A 14102-nucleotide genomic window follows, 5' to 3' on the forward strand; every position below is an offset into this window, starting at 1 on the left:
GCTTGCAGAGAAAATGTCATTTTGATTCTTTGGACTAAAGGGCATATGTTGTCCATTTCTTTTCAAGATTTTATTTTTTTTCTTTTTCCTTTATCAGTAGTGACATTTTTCTGAAATAATATATTGCATTGTTTAAGTTAGTGGCAATATTGTTACTCCTATTTATATATTCTCTTGTTTCTTTAGTCACGGTTAAGTTACCAAGTGGATTCGAGTATAGAACTATGTTTATTTTAAGGTTTTACTTTTTATATTAACTTAATGTTTAATGGGTTTTTAATACTTTGTCACACCCTAGACTAGGGGAAGAAGGAATCCGAACCCCTCTTTAGAAAAATTACATTATCTAAATTTAAATACTTTTTAATATAATATATCAGATATTAAATTTTCTTAGCTTATTCACGGGTCTACTTTTCTTGAATCTCCTTCCCTCGCTGCCTACAACTCTGTAAGTACATTTCTTACAAAAGATTCGACATTTTTTATTAAATGAAAGATCTCTACCTAAAGAGGGAAAAAATACATAAAATAATGTCCACCTCACCCCCAAAGTCAACCCTCTCTCCGATGGTCCTTCCCTGCCCACATTTCCTTTAACACAACCCCCTCTTTGTCATACAGTAGTATTTTCTTTTTGGCAAGTGAATAAGGATAAAATTATCCAACTTAATTGATTCTACAATATAGCTTTTTCAAAGAATTCCAATAAAATATTTAAGTGGAAGGAGGATCTTCATTCTTTTCCTGAATAAAAATGCATAAGCATACTCTCCATCAATACTGAGACATCAGATGCTGGACATAAATTTTAACTTTTAATTAATTGGTTTACAAATGCAAACGTTATTAAACTAACACTGAGTTCAATACATTTACCTTGAAAATAACCTTTTTTTTCTTTTACATATATGATTACTTAAAAACCAGATCATTGTTTGTATTTTGGCCACATAGAAAAAAGGTCGCCAGATTACACTGATAACATAAAATTTCGTTTATTCTAACATACCTTTTCCAAATTCAAATGCTTATGGTAATAAGAGAACATTTTACCAAAAATATGAGTAGCTCCTTTCTTTTCTCCAAAAGATTTTGATTTTAGAATAAGGGAAAAAAAATGAAAAGTCCCTAGCTAGCGTTCAAAAAAGAAAGTCCAAAGTTAGCCTTGAGCACGAGGAATCCTAGTAACGCAATTATTGATCACCTAAACTTTTACAAGGTTCGATTACCTGACGTGGCATCCACCTTATTAAATATTAGTGCTACGTAGGGTTGGATGTCCACTTTGGACAAACTTAACAAAAGAAGGGTATATTTGAACAAATAATATTACGATAGAATATATTTGGACCCAAAATATAACGAATAATATATTTAAGCCTTTTCTCATAATACAGGAGTATATTTGGTCATTTTCCATTTTCCATTTTCCTTTTCCTTCCCACTAAAATTAAAAAAAATGAAAAAAAAAGGCTTGGGCACTAGTGGGGTTGGGTGGGGCTGTACATATGACTTCACCCTCCACAATTTGATTGCCTGATGCCAGGGAAGATACTGTCTTCTGGATTTATGCAAAAACATAGCTTAGTATGTCTGCACATATATCCATGATCTTTTTTTCCTTAAACAAATCAATTTTGCAGATTACCAAACTCACAAGAAAACTCAGCAAATTGAAGCAAATCCCAATAAGCATGTTCTTATACTTCTACTATTTCAGTCTTCCTTTATCCAAAGCCTACACCCCCCCCCCTACAACAACTCCACATGTCCCACAAAGTGTTATCTGATTAAGTACATTTATATTAATCATTATAGTGCTTAACAGTCAACATTTGGAATACCTTTTCATTTTAAATTCTTGAAAAAAAAGTGAAACTTAAAAGTTCTGCATAGTGTATAGTCACCTTCCCTCTTAGACAATGCATGATTGAAGGAATTTTCTTTTCCACCATCTTTTGAATTTCTCTAGACTAGGACAATTCAAAATTTCCATGCTCTTTTACTTTTCTTCTTTTATATATATTCTTTGCTTTACTTTGCTGAACAAAAGTGGCATGCATGTTATTTGGCTCTCACTTTTAACCACTACCAACCTCTAGTTTTGTTATTTGAGGGCTCTTACACAAAGCTGTAAGTGAATGAGTGAGTGCAACTAGTATGTTAATGTGCAGTTGTAGAGGAGGAGACTTGGTTGAAAGTGTTTGTTTAAGGGGTTGAAATTCATACCAAAACAAAGTCTACTTTCAATCTTCTTTTCTAAATAGCTTATTTCTTCATCAAAAATCTCATTTTGGCTTCCGGGAAGTTGTTTTCTTGGACTTCTAAAACCAGTAAAAGCAAGAAAAATGATTGCTATTTTGGGATATTTGACCTTATTCAGCTTCTTGGCTTATGCTAATGCTATGCTTACCCCAGCTGGTGTCAATTATGAAGGTTAGTTCTTATGAAATATTGTAGGATTTTGGTTTGGTTTGTTTTATTTCTTTTTGCAAATTCTTTTCCTTTTGTGGGGCTTCAGAAAAAAAGTCTCAAGAATTTTTTTACCACTGATTTTGGCAGTGCAAGCTCTAATGGAAATAAAGAAGGCTTTAACTGATCCTCATAATGTTTTGAACTGGGATGAAAATGCTGTTGATCCCTGTAGCTGGAATATGGTGACTTGTTCAACTGATAAATTTGTCATTAGCCTGTAAGTAAATAACTTTCTGAGCCTTTGTTTACACTTCTACAATTTTTAGTCTATTTTCTAATAATGGTTGAATTGATGATTGTGCAGGGCAAGTCCTAGCCAAAGTTTGTCTGGCAAAATATCACCATATATTCACAATTTGACTCACCTTGAGCTTGTGTGAGTACTTATTACATAACAACAAAAAGGAAATAAAATATCAAATGATTGATTCTTAAATGTTACTAATATGAGTGTTTTGTTTACAGACTTCTGCAGAGCAATAATATTTCAGGATCAATTCCTTTGGAGCTTGGAATGCTTCCAAAACTTAAGACAATTGATCTTTCTGATAACAAGTTAACCGGCAAAATCCCTTCCTCTTTAGCTCAACTGAAAAACCTCCAATACTTGTAAGCAAAGTGGACTTTAAGATCTGATAAAAACAAGTTTTAAGTTAAGAAGACTAATGATTGTGTTTTTAAATGTTAATTATAGGAGATTAAACAACAACAGTCTAACTGGAGCAGTTCCTGTGGACTTGGCCAATATGACTCAGCTGTCACTTATGTGTTTCTCTAAAACCTTTTTCTGTGAGTAATTCATATTATCTATAATACTTCACTTGGGAAAGTCAATATGGGGTTCTGTTTTTCATGTTCAGGGACTTGTCTTTCAACAATCTCAGTGGTCCTGTACCAAGGCTTCTTGCTAAAACATTCAAGTAAGGCTCTCAAAGAAGTCTCTGTATTCCACTTTCTCCCCATACCAGTAGTATTAGTAGGTAGCCTTGTATTCTATTAGTGTTAGATCTCCATTACTACATGTCGATCATTCCGCTTATTTCCTTATTATCTTGTTGTTGTTACTGCTTGTTGCTACTGCTTTCTGTTCATCTTTCCTTTAGCCGGGGTCTATCGGAAACAGCCTCTCTACCCTCAAGGTAGGTGTAAGGTCTGCGTACACACTACCCTACCTAGACCCCACTTGCGGGATTTACTGGTTTTGTTGTTGTTGAAACCAGATATTTGTATTTATATGTCTTTTTGCTCTTATTGATTCAGCATTTTAGGGAATCCTATGATATGTGCAACTGGTAAAGAGGCAGAATGCAATGGAACAGCACCCATACCCCTCTCCTTTTTATACAATCCACAAGGTAAGAACTAGCCATAGAGATTTATGATGTAAATTGGCTTCACTAGTTTTCTCTGCTGATAAAAACATGTAAATTTGCATAGTTCATTCCCAGCTGAAAGTCTTGTGTGCGATCTCAGATAATCAGCCTTCTGGAAAACCAAAGACTCACAAGTTCGCCTTCGCCTTTGGGACAAGTTTAGGGTGCATCTGCCTACTAATAATCGGCTTTGGCTTCTTTCTGTGGTGGAGACAAAAACACAATAAGCAGATTTTCTTTGACAGTAATGGTGAGTATTGTTTAACATGAGCAATTTGAAGGTACTAAGCAATAAGCATGCAGTTTTAGCTCCGCGATCCTCTTACTTGTTCATAATTGCAGAGCTACATCATGAAGAAGTGTGCTTAGGCAACTTAAGGAGATTCCAATTTAAGGAACTTCAGGCTGCTACAAACAACTTCAGCAGCAAGAACATACTAGGGAAAGGTGGTTTTGGACATGTTTATAAAGGCCGTCTTCAAGATGGGAATATTGTAGCTGTGAAAAGGCTCAAAGATGGAAATGCAGCTGGAGGCGATCAGCAATTTCAGACTGAAGTCGCGTTGATCAGCCTAGCAGTGCATCGCAATCTTCTCCGGTTGTATGGATTTTGCATGACACCAACTGAAAGGCTGCTGGTCTATCCTTACATGTCTAATGGAAGTGTAGCTTCACGGCTCAAAGGTAAACATATCCAAAAACTGCTGCTCTTTAAATAGTCTTTTCATCCTGTTAAAGATTGTGCATTCAATAGATTTCTGTTTTTGAGCAAGTCTTTTCCCAAAAGCTTCCAAGTAATAAATTTGTGAAAAAGTATAAGAACACCAACAAAAAAAAATGCAACCCGGTGCACAAAACATCCCACATTTACGTAGGCTCCGGGGAAGGGACACACCCTTAGGGAGTGTGATGTAGATAGGCTACCCTAATGCAAGCATTATTGGCTGCTTCCTCAGTTAGTTAAAAGAATAAAATTAGCTTATATTATGACAATACTAGGTAGCATAGATATCATTGTAGAAAAAATTGATCGATGATGATTATTAATACAACAAAAATAGAGACTATCAATTCTTTTTCCAAATTGGAATCCTTAAAAGAAGTCTAGGCGATCATATGGATGCTTGTCCCTATTTTGACTCTTGTATTAGAAATCATAAGGTGTACTAGTAATTGTTTGGTTAGAAAGAGAAATATCCCTCCCGGACCAGAACTTCTTGTTTTCGAGAGCGAAGGATTTGGATTTGAAGTTTATCGGGTTCTAAAATTGCCACTGAACTTGCCACTGAACCAATAGCTCGTTTTAGTTACTGGGTTCACAACTAGATATTCATACATATTTAATGGATTTCCTATACTAATATAGGTTCTAAGCAAAAGCTTCCAAGTTCGTGAGAACCGTAAGTAATACTCTAGTTCCGCCCCTGGTAATGAACCTTCAAAATCTACTAGTCTCTCTGACCCTACATTACTCTCTGACCCTACATTACTTTTTTTTTTCTTCTTATATGCTTTGCTGATAGCTGTCATATGTTGCAGCCAAACCAACCTTGGATTGGAGTACAAGAAAAAGCATAGCTTTGGGAGCTGCAAGGGGTTTATTATATCTGCATGAGCAGTGTGATCCTAAGATCATTCACAGGGATGTGAAAGCTGCAAACATATTACTTGATGACTACTGTGAGGCTGTTGTGGGAGATTTCGGATTGGCAAAGCTTCTGGATCATCATGATTCACACGTCACAACCGCGGTTAGGGGAACTGTTGGGCATATAGCTCCCGAGTACCTTTCTACCGGACAGTCCTCTGATAAAACGGACGTTTTTGGTTTTGGTATTCTCTTGCTAGAATTGATCACTGGCCAAAGAGCTTTGGAATTTGGTAAAGCAGCAAACCAGAAAGGCGCCATGCTTGATTGGGTAAGTATGACAAATTCCCCATACATGATTCCACAATAGAAAAACTTATAGGCAGTTCGTCTAAGTATAGGTGCACGTGCATTCACTGTCTGAAACATGGACTCGTATAAGTAGTAGGTGCACGTGCATTCACTGTATGAAAACTCGTATAAGTAGTAGGTGCACGTGCATTCACTGTCTGAAATATGGACTCTTACGTATATGTATTAAGAGATGCACTGACCATGTTTAAATCTTGAATTCGTCCTATGGACTTGTCTCTTCTTGCAGGTAAAAAAGATACACCAGGAGAAAAAGCTAGACATGTTAGTGGACAAGGACATGAAAAACAACTATGATAGGATAGAGCTAGAGGAAATGGTACAAGTAGCATTATTGTGCACTCAATATCACCCAAGTCAGAGACCAAAAATGTCAGAAGTTGTAAGAATGCTAGAAGGGGATGGGCTAGCAGAGAAATGGGAAGCTTCTCAAAGAGCAGAACCTAACACAAGATGCAGTAGAGCCAATGAATTTTCCTCTTCAGAAAGATACTCTGATCTCACTGATAATGATTCTTCATTGCTTGTACAAGCAATGGAACTATCTGGTCCAAGATGATAAATAAAGAGCATCTGAGACAGAATGCCAGAACAAGAATCCTGTGTGATATTTGAGATTGTTTATAGGATCATACAGAAGCTGCAAATAGAATATGAATACATTCCGACTGTAAAGGATAATTTGTGAACAACTGATTAGGCTGAGAATTAATTTTTCTTTTTTGTTTCCTGGTTGAGTGAAAATGTTTATGGGATGTTCTTTTTCATATATATATATAGAGAGAGAAATAGAATATATTTTACTTGCTAATTGATCAGTTTAGATGCAAAAATCACAGACCTTTACTACTAATGCACAATCTAATTGAAAACTCTTCATTTGATGCAACCAATGGACTATTGACTTCATCTAACAACCAATGTGATTAGGGGTGGCAATTTGAGCCCACCCCATTTGACCCACCCAACCCATCCAAGGTTGGGCTAGTCATTGACCTGCCCATTTGTTGAACTTAGCCTATTTTGACCTAATTCATTTCAGCCCACCCAAAGTTGAGCTGATTTTTAGCCCAAAACAATCCACGAGAAAAATTCATTTACTAAAATATATTTAAAATAACTTTTTTTTGTCTGATATGTTATATATGATTTGATAATTAAACAATTCATAAGAAAACAATACACATCAATTAAAGCTTTGGTAAGAGTTGAACGGATTGGACTATGACCCAAATTGTAGCCCAACTTGATCCAACCAATTTCAGCCCAAGTTACTTGTGAACCTGTCATTGACCTGCCTATTTATTGATTGAGCCCATTTTGACCCGCCCAAATTCAGCCCAACCCGTGATGGTAATTTTACGAGAAGAACGAATAGTATAATCGCAGTTTGCTCCAACTCTAGTATCCTCACTCTGCTCACAGGCAATAGAGAGTGAAATAATTGCAAGATCGCATTTCAGGTTTCTGTGGAACTCTCAGAGCATCTTGTATCCCCTAGTTTCACTTCAACCTCGGCTCTACATAATGCTCATCTGAGTTGTAGGGATGCTCTGTTTCTAAATCGTCAACCATTTCATTGTATGAAATCACTATGTTATTGTTTACAGAATAACAATTCTTACATTGTTATTCACTGTTATAACAATCTATACATGGTAATCCATGCATAATTAATTTATGATACTAACAACATCCCATAAAGGTATTTTTGAAAACAAATACTCCGTATTACTTAGTTACAACCTTTGAGATTATGCAGATTTTGGTACAACAATAAAACTAATCCAGTATTTATTTCAACTGCAACATAATCACCATATTATAATCTGTGTAACTTCCCTGAGAACCAAAGGACACCTAAAGGTCAAGTATATAGGTAATGTTTTGCTATAGACCAAATTTCCAAGTAGTTATCCTTGTATATAAACACTTCCCCCACCAGTGATGTCAAAATAGCATCCTTCCTTTGATTTGTCTCTAGATGTCAAATACACAAATCTTTTCTGACCAAACACAGTATAACATTTAAAAAAAAATAATCAAAATATCTAGTATGATATCCATAAAGTAAAAAGTTGTGAACTACACATATCATGCTACTGATTCTGGTAAAGACTTCCAGATCAATTTTCTTTGCTATAGGGGAAAAAAAGAAAGGAATAGAGCAACAAAGAGGAAAGAACATACGCTTGTACATGAACCTATAATGGCTCTTGAACAAATTTGACTGTAGCTAAAGGAGAAGCCCGTCGAAAAGTTAACAAATCAATCAACATTTTCACCACTTTATCCGTGACATATATAGTAGGAGCAACAATCATTTGTTCAAGCACAGGCGAATGTCCAAGTAAGAATTTGATAAATGCTATTTCATGCGGCAGACCAGAGAAATCAGACATCTGGACAATCTTCAGTTTACCGAAAGTGCAGTCAGCAGGCCAGTCTTTCTCCCAAAAGTCCAGATCATAAATATCAGTTGTAGTTGTGATTGAGGAACTCTGACAAAGACAAGGTGCATAAACAGGAGCATTTTGTGAAAACCTATATCGTTTAGAATAAGAAATCAAACATTTTGACTAATACTTACTGATATCTGAAGCTCTTCTAGATTAGGGGAGCTCACAATCAAGCGAAGCACAACAAGTAACTCTTTCATGTCTTCAAAACTAACTTGGTACAGTTCAATGAACTTCAGATTTTGATACATAACGGGAAAGCTTCCTTGCTCATTACCTATACTCAAATACTGCGCACACACCACACACAGAGGGTGGAAGGAGGGGTTAGACTATAGATATTCAATCTGTAATTAAAACATTTCCGGAAAAAGAGATACATGAAAGTATTTTATGATCCGACGAATTTCGGGAAAGAACCTTACTTTAGTGAAGTAAATATGGCCAATAAGCCTCTCAAGGCGAGGAACACAACCAAGAAACTTGTCAAAATTGCAACCTGAGCTTTGTTCAAAGTGCTCAGCTATATCATCAGTCATATACATAGCAACTGAAATGCCGATCAAATGTGGGGTGTTCTCAAGGCGTATATCCTTAAATTCACCTTCCAAATTCAAATATTTGAGATTTGGTGCTCGAATAGTAAGCTCCAAACTGTCAAAATATGACAAAGTCAAGCTCTCAAGAAGAGGGCAACTCGAGATCAGACCTTCAATATCATGTGGAGGAATGATAACTTGCTGCAGGCTAAGGTGCTTCAAAGACAAGAAGCCTTTGAAATTTGGAGGAGGGTTTAATTCACATCGAACAAGCACCAAATGAGTCAACTTCGGACAAAAGAACAGACAAGAAGGTGCTCTAAACCAGTCATCTTCTCCTATATCAATAATCAACTCTTTAATATCTTTACGCGAAAGGAAAAGTAGCCATTGATCTAAATCAGGAGAAGTTGGTGAGTAGGAAGTATTCAATTCAAATTTGTGAATTGGTCCGTCATGAAGAAACAGACAACGAGTAATGAAATTTACAAGATTGCAACTGATAATTGCTTTGTCCTGGCAAGGAATCAGACATGTGTCATTAAAAACAAGCTCCGTAATGGTTGCCCACTTGTATCTCCATTTCCTTGATAATACGCTTGTCCTTACAGCATCTAGTAATGGAAGTTTAATGAGGATGGTTTCTATGATACTTTGAGGCAAATCACTTATTAAATCTCTACCCGAATCAGTGTCCATTCATCAACTTCAGTTGAATAATATCTGCACAAAGATCAAATTCAACCTCTCAACTTTCAGAAAGACAACTGAACTCTTTGTTACAGATTCAATTTAAAGACCTAAAGAAAGTTACACTACTTTTTCCTCATAAAAAGAGCATTCAGAAAAGACATCACACTGTTAATTGTCAACAAACAGACCCTCTTTTAGAAAACTTCAAATTATACGAAACTAATGAGATCTCTCTGTCTGCACCACTTCATTATGCAGAAAACGGAGAAATGGGACAGAAAATAAATTATAACACAATATCACAACCTCTTAACCTATCCCCCCACCCAAGCAAAAGGGCAAGGGCAGATGTAGAGGTAAAGTTATGGATTCATCCAGACCTAGTAGCCTTGGGTTGGACCCCATATATATATATATATATATATATATATATATATATATATATATATATATATATATATATATATATATATTGATTTCGAACCCATAAATCAAATGAGTTGTGGCAGAATCTCGAACTCGAACCCACAAAGTTCAAATCTTGGATCCGCCTGTGGACTAGAAGGTGGGTGCACATAAGCATTTATGCAAAGAGACTGTTTCCACGACTTGAATTCATAGACTACGAGTAATCAAATGAGCAAGTATACCGTTGCATCCCTACCCTCAATAGAATAAAACTTAATATGGGTCTCAAAGAAAATGTACAACTTGTAGTCATCAAAATCAATGGAAAGAAATTTTTAAAATCATGTATTTGCTAAATCCCAGAATCCCTAATTCAAGAATTTTCCGATCAACAAAACAAACACACACTTAATGTCTACATCATATATAGCCTATAAATCAACAGATAAATTTAACCTCTATCAACTTTTTGGACAAAACCCATATCAAAATTAGCTAATTTAATCACACCCAGATGATAAAAATGTAATCGTTAACAAAAAGCTGTACAGTACCAAAGTATAAAGCAAAATAACAGTTCAATTAAAAGGTAAACCTGAGATTGAATTTGAAGGGGCTCTTGAATTTTTCGGACAGTTGATTCTGTTAAGTTTCTGATCGGTACATCGGTCGAACAAGACAGGAGACAGGAAAATGATACGAATTACATGCGGGGATGTCTGCGAATGCGTGACAAGTTGATGTTGCTACATATGACGGCAAATTATGAAATGAAATATAGTACTCCAATCTGTAGTTTATTAAAAGTATAAGGACCTGTCATGTATTTTGAAAATTATATTTCACCCTCTAAAAAATTGTTGAATTTTAGGACTTCTTGGTGCTCTTGTTATCTTTTTTTTTTGGGGGGCGAGGGGATTGAAAAAATTAAATAAACTCTTAAAATATTTTATAAATGTTATAAAATAAAGACGGTAAAGTAAAAACAGGGATAGAGAGAAACTGATATATTATTCGACTTCAAACTCATGTACATAATGAACTGAAATCTCTTCTACTTATAGAAGAAAGGAAGCTGATGTGTAAGTTGTTACTATACCAGATATGGATAATCTTCTACTGAGAGTAATGTTTATCCATAACGGAGTACTGAAAGAATAAGCTCATTGTACCAGGTATAGATAATCTTTTACTGGGGGTAATGTTTATCCGTAATGGAGTATTGAAAGGATAAACTCATTATACCCGGTATGGATAATCTTCTACCGGGGGTAGTATCCATAATGGAGTATCGAAAGGATAAGCTTATTATATCCGGTATGAATAATCTTCTACCGGGGGTAATATTTATCCATAACCGGGTACCGAAGTGATAAGCTTCTTCAGGAGGCTTATTTCCAATAGAGTATTAAATAGATAAACATCTTTACGGCGGAGTCTCATATGGATAAGCTTCTTCAGGAAGCTTATTCACAACGGAGTACTAAATAAACATCCATAATATAATATATTTATAACACTCCCCCTTGGATGTTCATTAAAAGATAATGTGCCTCATTAAAGCCTTACTAGGAAAAAACATATGGGAAAAAATCCTAGTGAAGGAAAAAGAATACACATATTTAGTAATACGCATTGCTTGGTGCCTCATTAAAAACTTTATAAGGAAAATCCCATGAGAAAAAACCTTAGTAAGGAAAAAAGAGTGCATCGCGTATTTTACTCCCCCTGATGAAAACCTTGTTTTAAATATTTGAGTCTCCACATTCCAATCTTGTATACTATCTTCTCAAAAGTTGAAGTTGGCAAAGATTTAGTGAATAAATCTGCTGGATTATCACTTGAACGGATTTGTTGCACATCAATGTCACCATTTTTTTTGAAGGTCGTGTGTCTAGAATAATTTTGGTGAAATGTGCTTCGTTCTATCTCCTTTTATAAATCCTCCCTTCAATTGGGCTATGCATGCAACATTGTCTTCGTATAAAATTGTGGGTCTTTTCTCACATTCCAAACCACATTTTTCTCGAATAAAATGAATTATTGATCTCAACCATACGCATTCCCTACTTGTTTCATGAATAGTTATTATCTCAGCTTGATTTGAAGAAGTAGCAATAATAGATTGCTTTGTGGAGCGTCATGATATGACAGTACCTCCATATGTAAACACGTACCCGATTTGAGATCGAGGTTTATGGGAATCAGATAAATAACCTGCATCTGCATAACCAACAAGATCTGCACTATATTTGTTAGCATAAAACAAACTTATATCAAGAGTTCCCTTTAAATATCGCAATATATGCTTAATCCCATTCCAATGTCTACGTGTAGGAGAAGAATTGTATCTTGCTAGTAAATTAATAGAAAATGCTATGTAAGGCCTTGTAGCATTAGCAAGATACATTAGTGCACCAATTGCACTGAGATAGGGTGCTTCGGGACCAAGGAGTTCCTCATCCTCTTCTGGAGGTCGGAACAAATTCTTATTCACTACAAGTGATCGAACAACCATTGGTGTACTCAATGGGTGTGCTTTGTCCATGTAAAAGCGTTTTAAGATCCTTTATGTATATGCAGATTGATGGATAAAGATCTCGTCTGCTAAATGTTTAATTGCAGGCCAAGACAAAGTTTTGTCTTTCCAAGATCTTTCATCTCAAATTCTTTCTTAAGATATTCAACTGCCTTTTGGAGCTCTTCTGGAGTTCCAACAAGATTTATGTCATCAACATAAACAGCAAGTATAACAAATTCTAATGCCATTTTCTTTATAAAAATACATGGACAAATAACATCATTTATGTAACCTTCTTTCAGCAAATATTCACTAAGGCGATTATACCACATGCATCCAGATTGCTTTAAACCGTACAAAAATCTTTGTAATTTAATTGAATATATTTTCCTGAGATTTTGAATTCGCTTCAGGCATTTTAAATTCTTCAGGGATTTTTATATAAATTTCATTATCAAGTGAACCGTACAGATAAACTGTAACTACATCCCTTAAATGTATTTCAAGCTTTTCATGTAGTGCTAAACTGATAAGATATCGAAATGTTGTGGCATCCATAACAGGTGAATATGTTTCATCAAAATCGACTCCAGGTCGTTGTGAGAATCCTTATGCAACAAGGCGAGCTTTGTATCTTTCAACTTTATTTTTATCATTCCTTTTTCGCACAAAAACACATTTATGACCAACTGGTTTTATACCAGCATGTGTTTAGACTACTGGTCCAAAGACCTCTCTTTTAGTAAGTGACTTCAATTCCGGTTGAATTGCCTCTTGCCATTTTGGCCAATCCGATCTTTGTCGACATTCTTCGACATAGCGGGGTTCAAGATCCTCACTATCTTGCATACTATTAAGTGCAACATTATATGCAAAAATATTATTCACCACTATTTCAGATCGATTTAATCCTATCACCGGTAGTACTTATTAAAAGTTCCTCACTCACTTGAGCTTCAGGTTCATTGATTTCTTCAGGAATCTCAGAACTAATTAGATCTTGGGTCTCTTCAGGAGATCCCTTCATAGTATCGTTTTGATCATTTGTCGATTTTCTTTTTCGAGGATTTCGATCCTTAGAACCTAAAGTCCTACCACGCTTCAGGCGTGCTTTAGGTTTACTAGCTCTCATGCTAGTAGATGGTCATACTGGGACATCAATTCAGATATGCACATTCTCTGCAGGGATTGTCACACCTCATTTTCTACACACCCGAAGGGGATATATAGGGGAGTTTTTCCAATTTAAGTGACATTATTCGAAATGGGATTAATTAATCTTAGAGTCGCCACTTGAAATATTTTAATTGGTGTCCCAAGTCACCGGTTTATTTTAAATCTCAAATCGAGGAAATTTCGACTTTCCTTTTGAAGTCTGCGAACCAGAAATTCTGAATAAGGAATTCTGTTAACCCGGGAGAAGGTGTTAGGCATTTCCGGGTTCCGTGATTCTATCACGGTCACTTAAACTATTATAATTAGCCTATTATCTGATTTAATACATGTTTTAACCCATGGTTCAATTTTAACCTTTATAACCGCTTTTTAACAATTATTGTTACATATTGCGAATCATGTCACGGGAGTCGTACCCACGATCTACAACACGTTTAATTTTAAAGATTAAATTATGGCCGGGTCACATAAATGTACCCCCAAATTTTAGTAATT

General features: G+C 35.6%; 3 protein-coding genes across 3 annotated transcripts; 1 reads left to right on the forward strand and 2 right to left on the reverse strand.

The window, feature by feature from the left end:
* Window positions 1–1864: 1864 nt before the first annotated feature.
* LOC104249273 (protein NSP-INTERACTING KINASE 2-like) lies at window positions 1865–6542 on the forward strand. Its single transcript, XM_009805663.2, has 11 exons — window positions 1865–2439; window positions 2566–2695; window positions 2783–2854; window positions 2944–3087; window positions 3173–3244; window positions 3339–3398; window positions 3739–3833; window positions 3952–4101; window positions 4194–4535; window positions 5391–5770; window positions 6041–6542. Exons 1-11 carry the CDS (start codon window positions 2352–2354, stop codon window positions 6368–6370), a joined length of 1863 nt encoding a protein of 620 aa, XP_009803965.1. The 5' UTR covers window positions 1865–2351; the 3' UTR covers window positions 6371–6542.
* A 1271-nt stretch (window positions 6543–7813) lies between these two features.
* Window positions 7814–10662, reverse strand: LOC104249274 (F-box/FBD/LRR-repeat protein At1g13570). Its single transcript, XM_009805665.2, has 4 exons — window positions 10506–10662; window positions 8696–9532; window positions 8402–8560; window positions 7814–8312 (listed from the first exon to the last, which is right to left on the reverse strand). Exons 2-4 carry the CDS (start codon window positions 9506–9508, stop codon window positions 8016–8018), a joined length of 1269 nt encoding a protein of 422 aa, XP_009803967.1. The 5' UTR covers window positions 9509–9532; window positions 10506–10662; the 3' UTR covers window positions 7814–8015.
* Window positions 10663–12050: 1388 nt separating this feature from the next.
* On the reverse strand, window positions 12051–12458 carry LOC138889503 (secreted RxLR effector protein 161-like). Its single transcript, XM_070172817.1, has one exon. It carries the CDS (start codon window positions 12456–12458, stop codon window positions 12051–12053), a length of 408 nt encoding a protein of 135 aa, XP_070028918.1.
* Between the last annotated feature and the right edge of the window lie 1644 nt (window positions 12459–14102).

The sequence above is a fragment of the Nicotiana sylvestris genome, chromosome 4, assembly GCF_000393655.2.
Source record: "Nicotiana sylvestris chromosome 4, ASM39365v2, whole genome shotgun sequence".
NCBI lineage: Eukaryota > Viridiplantae > Streptophyta > Magnoliopsida > Solanales > Solanaceae > Nicotiana > Nicotiana sylvestris.